Below are 9,629 nucleotides of genomic sequence, written 5' to 3'. Positions count from 1 at the left end.
TGCACCACGGTGTTTGTTCGCCCTTGGATAAGGCCACTCTCATGCTCAACGCATAAAACAGGAAGGCGCGTGGCTCCTGGTACCTTTTAGCTGCAGCCCAGCCCAAGCACGCTTTTCCACAGGGACCTGTGGCCTGGCTCATCTTCTGCCCTCTGGTTCCTGAGCCTCTTAGAGGGCGATTCCTTGTGAGTTTTTCAGGAACATCAACCCCACAAGCCTGGCCTTGTTTTCTCACTGTCTCATGTCTCCCCATTGGAATTTTAACCTTCTAGGGCACCAGGGACACTGCCTTCCCACTGTGTCCTCTCAGCCCCCAGCTCGTGCTGAGTGGACAGTTAAGTGCCCAGATTATTCTTGTTGGCTTGCGTGTGACGGAACCGATGATCCTGAGCGTCTGTCACACGGTTTGGCGCAGGGAAGGGTAAATGGTGATGCTGTAAATCCCTTGATTTATTGCCAAAGCCCTCCCCACCCCGCCCCAAGCAGAATAGAAGGATGTCCCAGAGGCAGAGAGTACTGTGGGGTACGATGCACAGAGCCGACTGGATCTCTGCGTCCTGAGAGTCAGAGCAACCGTCACTGCCGCCGATGGTTCATTTATTGGTTTTGGTGGTGATTTGATGTCATTAGGGATTCAGGTCTCATCTCCATCTCTGAGATTATCTGAATAACAGTGTGAAGAGGAAGAGAATAGAGGAGACAGGCATCCATGGGCAGCCTGGATTGGACGGTATAAATCTCTGGGGAGAGCCTGGCCTTCCCAGCTGGCGGGCTTGAGGCTGAGCGGAGATGGCAGTGTTTGCCATCACCCCAAAGTGACCATGAGAGGTACCACGCGAGTCTCAGTCATGCTCCTCCTTGTGACTGTGTCCGACTGTGCCGTGATCACAGGGGTAAGTCGTCCAATATTCTCTACTCCCTGGGTTTTGGGAGGACGTCAGGGTCTGCATGGGTTGGGAGCCAGGAACTGAACAGGAGGCAAACCAAGGGCGTGGGGAACCAGCCGCCAGAGAGCACTTCCGAGAGGCATTTCACAGAATTTTCACGTTAGTTAGACCTCACTCTGCTAAAGGGGATCTATCTGCTTTTGAGAAACTGTGTGTAAATCAAATTCTGCTCTCAATGCATTAGGAGAGCATTGCAAATTCTGAAGTTTGGAACTTTGGTCAAAAGAAGATTCCTATTGTGTAATAATGACTTCTTTTAGAATGTGGATTAGCACCCCCTAATCTATCTTTTGTGTAAACTTTGGTTTTCATATATGATCTAGACCACATGTCAAGTGTAATTTACGTAGCAAGTTGACTTAAAGACTGTGACCTTATTTAGCTTCTATTGGGTACGTTTAATCTCTGCTTTCTCTACTCTTAAAGAAAGCCTGTCCTGAAACTCTTCCCTTCCCTTATGGTTTATGTGTTTTCACTTGGTGCCCAGGTCTGATAAGAATAAGGGCGACACCAACATCTGGCTGAGTGACCCATAAGCAAGTGTTGGATAACAAGTAGAAATCCGGTCCCACTGTGGGCACACCCGGGCGGGCACATCATAGTATTCGAGACACCCCAACTGTGGTTCTCTCTCAGAAGTTTGGCTTCACCTGGACCTGCCCTCACATGGGCACATGTTGTGTGACAGTGGTGGGACAATTCTTACCAAAACAGAAAGTAATGGTTTACCTGAGAGTTTTCCAGATAAAAGCCACAAGAAAAAAAAGAAAAGAGGGACATTCACTTTTGTTTCAACTTCCTCTAACTTTTTACACAGAGAATGGAAATGTAGAGAAAGGCCAAACCATTCCTGGAATTGGATTAATTTTAATGTTCACAGAAAGGGAAATTTCTTTCTTCTCCCTTTTAGAGGAAAAAGACTGAGTTTCAAAGAAGAACAAGTATCAAAGGCAAGCCAATGCTTTGGAGACCCAGAGCATAAATACAACTGTCAGGGCAGAATTATACCTAATGAATGTAAACCACCAAAGGCCGTCTTCCTATTGTGTAGCCTGGAGATCAGGAGGGTAAGAGCAGAGGATAGAAGCCGTGGTTACCCCGTCGAGAGGGACGGGTGCAGCGGGTTGACCCTGAGTCTGGCCCGGGATGGGGGAGCGGAGGGGCGTGGGAGGCAGGTCTGAGAGATGAGGAAATATCTTCCTAGTAAAGGCTCCAGTTTGACACTTTGCAAAGCACAGAAGGAGAGGAAGCTGCGGTAAGAGGACACACATGACAGACCCGACCACAGGTAGTTAGAACTGTTCCCTCTGTGCTCCAGGCCTTGCTGCTGCCCTGAGTCTGACCCTCAGGAAGAGGCTGCGTTCTACCATCCCCGCACTCCCCTGCTCCCAGGACTGTGACCATCCCAAATGCAGGCCTGGGGGGTCCCTCTTCCCAGAGGGCGACAGCGATGCCCCACCTCTCTGGTGGAAGTCAGGTGGGGTCTACTCGGCCCTAACCCTGAGCTTTCAGGGACCGGCTGGTGTGTGAGAAGTGCCCTCACTAGGCTGGAGACCTGAGTGGCAAGGTGACTGCCACCTACACCTCCTCTGCGTGACGAGCAGCCCCGGCATCTCCCACTTTCCTCCTGGGGCCGAGCACATTGCGGGTCTTACAGTTCCTGCCTTGCCCCACAGGCAGCCAGAGGGCCGGCCCTCCATGGCCTTGTGTTGGTAAATAAGAGCCCAAATCCCGCTCCCAATTTTGGCTCAGAAAAGCCGCAAAGCTTCTCTGGAAGTGGAAAGCCTGGGTGCTTCTCCAGTGTGGCCTCCTGTGAGTCTGGAGCCGTTCAGTTCTGTCTTTCCCAATCCAGGCTTTTGTTTAAAGTGGGCTTGTGTGGCTATACAGACGGCACCTTCCAGGTCACTTAGTCCCTGCTCTGGGAGCCCAGCCCAAGAGGGGTCCATCCCTCTCTGGGGGCCAGGCAGGTCAGCAGAGAAGCCCCAGGGGAAACACCTGTCAAGGGGTGCTGGACCCACAGATGAGGCTGGGCTTCTAGTGAGGACCGAGGGGGACACCATGGTCAGGGGAGGCACTAATCCTGAGTGCTGCCAGTTGAGGGCTGGAGAGTCCACGTCCACAGAAACTCAGCACTGACACCCTGGGGTGCAGGCCATTGGGGTCCTCCCCCGTCTAAGGATTTGAATTAATTCAATCCCACCAGCATCCACTGAGCATCTCCTGGTGCTAGAAAAGCTCCATCTCCTAAGCTCTAGTCCTGTCAGAAGAGGACAGCCTCCCTACCGAGTGACCTCGAAGGAGCTTGGGGACTCCTCCGATCCAGGTCTGCTGCCCAGCTGAGCCCCGAGCATCCTGCCGAGAGAGGCGTGGGGGCAGCATTGCCCTAGGTGTCCCGGAAGGCCGCGGCCTGGGTGCTGTTCCCAGCACCTCTCTCAAGGGCTTTTGGATGTGCGTCCCTTCTGGTTTCTCTGGGATGGGCCTAATGGGCACTAACGACCCCTTTGTCTTCCACCCCCCAGGCCTGCGAGCGGGACGTCCAGTGTGGGGCGGGCACCTGCTGCGCAGTCAGCCTGTGGCTGCGTGGGCTGCGGGTGTGCACCCCGCTGGGGTGGGAAGGAGAGGAGTGCTACCCCGGCAGCCACAAGGTACTGCCCACACTTGCTCAGGGCACAAGGCCACGAGCCAGAGCCGGCACTGGACCACAGTGTTCTGACTCCAGTCTAGGAATATCTCACTGCCTCCTTGCTTTGGGGGTGGCCTGGGGTGCAGTGGGGTCCCAATCACACAGCCTGTTAGACCTGGGGGCTGGGACCCCAGCTCCTCATTTGCTGAAGGGTCCTGGGCATCAATCACCTCATGCATACAACGAGGGGAGTAGACTGACACGTCTGATGTTTGTTGCTGATCTGATGAATTCCAGCTCTGAGAGGCCCCTGAATGCCCTTTGCTGCACGGCATCCTTCCCTCAAGAACACGACGTGGGAAGACTGTAAAATGGGCTCCCAGCCAGGGCCTGGGGTGGGGGAGGGGCAGGGTGAGGCTGGCCAGGCCCCTGGTGCACACACTTTAAGGAGGTTCACCCTTCTGTGCCCCAGGTGCCCAGCGCATGCCTTGCTCCCTCAGGAGCTCCCAGCCCAGAGGGCACAGAAAGGCCACAAGGCCTTAGCTTCTGAACGTGAGGTGGACGCACAGCAACTGTGGGCTTGTACACCCTTCCCGGGGCTTCCTGTGCTCCAGGACGCCCTTCAAGCCCCTCTGGGGAGCACACCTGCACCCAGGGGCATCCTCCGGCTGTGGTCCTCCCTGGCAGGGTCTGCCTGGGAGTGAGGAGGTGGGGGGAGACAGACGGGACAAAGCACAGTCCTCGTGGCCTTGGGGTGTGTCAGGGGGTTCAGCCGCCGATCTATATTCCCAAAGCAGGCAGCAGAGGTAATACAAGCTAATGCGGAGTGCTTGCTATGTGCCACCCTTCGTATTAAGTGCTCTTTGTAAGTTTAAACCTCTTTAGGTTTATAGTGTAAACCCCTTTACAACCATAGGTGGTAGCCTCTATTATTAATCCATTTTACAGACAATAAATTGAGGCACAGAGAAGCTAAATAGCTTGTCAGTTGCCACACAGCTGGGAAGTGGCAGACCTAGGACTGGAGCCCAGGCTGCCTGACTACCTATGCTCTGAACCTCTCCTATTCAGCCCCTTTGAGGAAAGCTCAGTGGTTTCGCCCTCCTCTGGGTGTGAATCACCCGGCAGGGACCACGTCCTGTGTAGCTACATCCCCGGCACCCAACACGGGATGGAGAGTATAATGGGTGAGCTATAAGTGATATTCAATTACGGATGTAGGTGTGAGTTTGTGAGTGATCACGTGTGCTGCGTCAGCGAGGGGCCCCGGGTGGGCAGTGTGAGGGCCTGTGGGGTTTTAGGGCTGTGGCTGATCACAGTGTGTCACAGCCAGATTGCCTGCGTTCAAATCCTGGCTCCTCCACAAGCTGGCTGTGTGATTTTGGCACGTTGCTTAGCCACTCTGTGCCTCAGTTTCCTCCTCTGTAAAACTGTTTTTGTTGTGCTGGGATGGTGGCAGAGAGACATTGGCCAGGGCTGGGCCGGCCAGAGGCTCCTCTCCTGAGGGCCCATCTCCCTTTGGTGAAGGTGCCACCCTCTCCTCTTCTCTCCCCAGGTCCCTTTCTTCAGAAAACGCCAGCACCACACCTGCCCCTGCCTGCCCAGCCTGCTGTGCTCCAGAGGCCGGGATGGCAGGTACCGCTGCTCCACTGACTTGAAGAACGTCAACTTGTAGGAGCTTGTCTGGTCTCCGGACACACACCGGGCCTCTTCCTGAGCACAGGCTGGGGTGGTCTCTCTTGGACTTTTATTTCTGCCCTGTGGCCCAATCCTGCAACCCACTGCTGTCGCATCCCCACTCCCCGCACTGCCTACCTACCCCCCTCCTCCCTAGCGCACACAGGTGCACCCACGAGACACACGCCACAGGGTGACCTGCAGGGTCTAGGCTGGTGGCTGTGGTCCTGGGAGTAGTCTGTGTGCGCTGCTCAGGCTGCCTGAGGGGCTGCAAGTAGCAGGAACATATTCCTTCCTCATGTCTCCATCTGCCTGCCCTGCCTCTCTCCGTCCTGCATGTACTCTTCTGCTTGAGTCGGTGAGCTCGAGGAAGGCGTGGGGAGCCAGGAGGTCAGTCGGCCTCCAGACGGCTTCTATGGGGCCAGCCTGTGGCCTGCCCCCCGGGCCAGAACTGTGGGCCTCCAAGGCCCCTCGTAGCGCAAGTTACGTTACCCAGCGATGCCCCCAGTCCCACCGCCTCCCCATGAAACGCAGATGGTGGTGGTTCAGTCTAAACCAGCTGTTGACATTTTAGGTGGCAATGAGGGAGTTACCTTCGACAGCTCCTTCCAAGGGTCAAGAGCAGGTCTGTGACCTTGAGGAGGCCTCTGGCATCTGGCCAGCTTGGGGAGGGGTCAGGAGCGGGGGTGGGGCAGGCCAATCACTGATTTCGGACACAGGAGGCAACTACCATCCAGGACCACAGCCAGGCTGCATGTGCCCCGCATCTAAACAAGTCATCTTCTCTAGAGAGTGAGGTCTGCCTGAAGTTCAAAGCAGTTTGTCTGGGTGTTATATCACTGGTCTCCATCTCGTCTGAAACACCAGCCTCACTCAGCACCTCACATCTGGCCCCTGCCCGAGGCTTGCCCAGGTCAGCATGCTGATGCTGGAAGCTGTGCACACTGACCACTAGTTGCAGAATAAAAGCATGAAAAAGGGGCGAGTGGCCATGGTGTTCCTGCTGCACTGGTGTGGGGATGTGGGGAGGGGACAGGGCTGGGCTGTGTACAGGTAGGAGAGAGATGCGACTGGAGTTCCTCCACCCAGCTGGGGCAATTTTTTGGAGAAAGTGGATTCAGGGTCTCTTTTAATGAAGGGCTCAACGCAGCTCAGTGGGCTCTGGGCGGAGAGGGTGTGGTTCAGGTGGATTGGGTACAGGAGGGGGCCGTGAGCTGGCATCTGGGTGGGAAGACCATTAGTGAGCTCAGGATGGTGGCAGCTCCCTTTTCTGAAATTTAGCCCCTTTTGTTTAGTGTCAAATACTTGATGCCACTCAGTTCACCGTGTGTGGGTGAGAAAGTCCATATCAAGGATGGGCTGGTGAGGCCCTGAGCCTGTGTCTGAACCAGGGGCTGGGAATATCTCTTAAGTGCTAGGCTACTAACCCCATGGTGCCTTCTCACCTCAATCCCTAGTCTAGGAAAATGCAAAACATAAGATGAAAACATGAATAAAATATCTAGGAATAAACCTACCTAAGGAGACAAAAAACCTGCATGCAGAAAATTATAAGGCACTGATGAAAAATATTAAAGATAACACAAATAGATGGAGAGATATACCATGTTCTTGGATTGGAAGAATCAACGTTGTGAAAATGACTCTACTACCCAAAGCAATCTACAGATTCAATGCAATCCCTATCAAACTACCACTGGCATTTTTCACAGAACTAGAACAAAAAATTTCACAATTTGTATGGAAACACAAAAGACTCCAAATAACCAAAGCAATCTTCAGAAAGAAAACAGAGCTGGAGGAATCAGGCTCCCTGACTTCAGACTATACTACAAAACTACAGTAATCAAGACAGTATGGTAGTGGCACAAAAACAGAAATATGGATCAGTGGAACAGGATAGAAAGCCCAGAGATAAACCCATGCACATATGGTCACCTTATCTTTGATAAAGTAGGCAAGAATATACAGTGGAGAAAAGACAGTCTCTTCAATAAGTGGTGCTGGGAAAACTGGACAGTTACATGTAAAAGTATAAAATTAGAACACTCCCTAACACCATACACAAAAATAAAGTCAAAATGGATTAAAGACCTAAATGTAAGGCCAGACACCATCAAACTCTTAGAGGAAAACATAGGCAGAACACTCTATGACATACATCACAGCAATATCCTTTTTGACCCACCTCCTAGAGAAATGGAAATAGAAACAAAAATAAACAAATGGGACCTAATGAAACTTAAAAGCTTTTGCACAGGAAAGGAAACCATAAACAAGACGAAAAGACAGCCCTCAGAATGGGAGAAAATATTTGCAAATGAAGCAACTGACAAAGGATTAATCTCCAAAATTTACAAGCAGCGCACGCAGCTCAATATCAAAAAAACAAACAACCCAATCCAAAAATGGGCAGAAGACCTAAATAGACATTTCTCCATAGAAGATATACAGGTTGCCAACAAACACATGAAAGGATGCTCAACATCACTAATCATTAGAGAAATGCAAATCAAAACTACAATGAGGTATCATCTCACAGCAGTCAGAATGGCCATCATCAAAAAATCTACAAACAATAAATGCTGGAGAGGGTGTGGAGAAAAGGGAACCCTCCTGCACTGTTGGTGGGAATGTGAATTGATACACCCAGTAGAGAGAGCGGTATGGAGGTTCCTTAAAATACTAAAAATAGAATTACCATATGACCCAGCAATCCCACTACTGGGAATATACCCTGAGAAAACGATAATTCAAAAAGAGACATGTACCAAAATGTTCATTGCAGCTCTATTTACAACAGCCGGGACATTGAAGCAACCTAAGTGTCCATCGACAGATGAATGGATAAAGAAGATGTGGCACACATATACAATGAAATATTACTCAGCCATAAAAAGAAACGAAATTGAGTTATTTGTAGTGAGGTGGATGGACCTAGTCTGTCATACAGAGTGAAGTAAGTCAGAAAGAGGAAAACAAATACCATATGCTAACACATATATATGGAATCTAAGAAAAAAAAATGGTCATGAAGAACCTAGGGGCAAGATGGGAATAAAGACACAGACCTACTAGAGAATGGACTTGAGGATGTGAGGAGGGGGAAGGATAAGCTGTGACAAAGTGAGAGAGTGGCATGGACATATATACACTACGAACGTAAAATAGATAGCTAGTGGGAAGCAGCCGCATAGCACAGGGAGATCAGCTCGGTGCTTTGTGACCACCTAGAGGGGTGGGATAGGGATGGTGGGAGGGAGGGAGACGCAAGAGGGAAGAGATATGGGAACATATGTATATGTATAGCTGATTCACTTTGTTATAAAGCAGAAACTAACACACCATTGTAAAGCAATTATACTCCAATAAAGATGTTAAAAAAAAAAAAAGATGAAAACACGTTGTGTCCTTGTGTTTCTCAGAAGCCTCTGAGAAAACTGGTTTCTGAGGTCTAGGGGCTCCTGGCTTCCCTTATTTGCCCTTGACCCTGTCACAGCTCTGCCCAGGGTGTACTCAGGACAAGCTTTACTGCAGGACCCACCCAGCCCGGGCCTGTGGCCCACACAGGACGTGTTCTTCAGTTTGGCTCTGTTGACAGATACTGACTCCTGCTCTGCGGACTTGTCCCCTTCTTCCAGCCCATGAGTCTCCTTGTCCCTGACTTTCAGGCTCAGGTACTGGCTACAGAGTTCCTTTCCACGTCCAGGAATCCAGTTTGCCCATCCTGTCCTTTGGATGTCCAGGAACCGCTGGCTGCTGCCAGGTCATGCTATGTGTGAGGCCTTTCCCAGTCCTGCCACCCTCTGCAAGCAGAGCCAGCCTGGGTGGGGCATCGCTGCAGGCTTCAGTGCAGGGAGCGGAGAGGCGGGGTGGCTGCAGGCACGAGGGGCACCCCTCTCCATCCCCACAGGGAGCTGGCTGATCTGCAGACCCATGGATGGGCCGAACCTTCCCTTTACACTAACTGGACTGATTCTCAATTTCTGTATCAGAATTTCAAGGATGGATAATTGGTCTCTGCTCCAGTTCCCTGGTTTTTCTCCTGAAGACTGGAGAGAACACAGGGGAGGCTGCGGAGACTAAGAAAAGTATATTTGTGAGAATGCTTTATATTCAAGGATATACTCTTCATAAACATAGTTATAAAAAGAATGAAATTATAAGAATAATATATCCGTAATAAGAATATATTTTAGACGAATTAAGAGTTAGAATTAGGTGAAGTAAATGGGCAGCCCTTCAAGATGTGGGTCCCTTTAGTGACAGCCCGACTTCCCCTTATTTGCTGCAACCCTTCCTTCCCAACTGGTGGAGTCTTGTGCCATCTATTGGCTAAAGTGGGGATGGCACAGAAGAGCTGAGGTGGGAAAGATGGAAGC

At 51.2% G+C, this 9,629-nt stretch overlaps 1 protein-coding gene across 1 annotated transcript; it reads left to right on the top strand.

Annotated features, from left to right (window-relative positions):
- The first annotated feature begins 412 nt into the window (after positions 1-412).
- Positions 413-5,245, top strand: PROK1 (prokineticin 1). The gene is made up of 3 exons (XM_022583845.2): positions 413-893; positions 3,467-3,592; positions 5,126-5,245. The coding sequence occupies exons 1-3, from the start codon at positions 822-824 to the stop codon at positions 5,243-5,245; spliced, it is 318 nt and encodes a 105-aa protein (XP_022439553.1). The 5' UTR covers positions 413-821.
- Positions 5,246-9,629: the final 4,384 nt, after the last annotated feature.

This window comes from Delphinapterus leucas, chromosome 1 (genome assembly GCF_059928025.1).
Source record: "Delphinapterus leucas isolate spDelLeu-1000000601 "Yukka" chromosome 1, BTC_Dleu_Yukka2, whole genome shotgun sequence".
Taxonomy (NCBI): Eukaryota; Metazoa; Chordata; class Mammalia; order Artiodactyla; family Monodontidae; genus Delphinapterus; species Delphinapterus leucas.
The sequence above is the reverse complement of the archived record's forward strand: the minus strand, read 5'-3'. Positions and strand labels throughout refer to the sequence as shown.

Excerpts from the sequence above, each read along its gene's own strand:
- PROK1 (XM_022583845.2), top strand. The coding sequence starts at position 822 with ATGAGAGGTACCACGCGAGTCTCAGTCATGCTCCTCCTTGTGACTGTG. Across the intron at positions 894-3,466 it reads ACTGTGCCGTGATCACAGGG|GCCTGCGAGCGGGACGTCCA; the intron begins GTAAGTCGTCCA and ends TCCACCCCCCAG. Across the intron at positions 3,593-5,125 it reads GCTACCCCGGCAGCCACAAG|GTCCCTTTCTTCAGAAAACG; the intron begins GTACTGCCCACA and ends TTCTCTCCCCAG.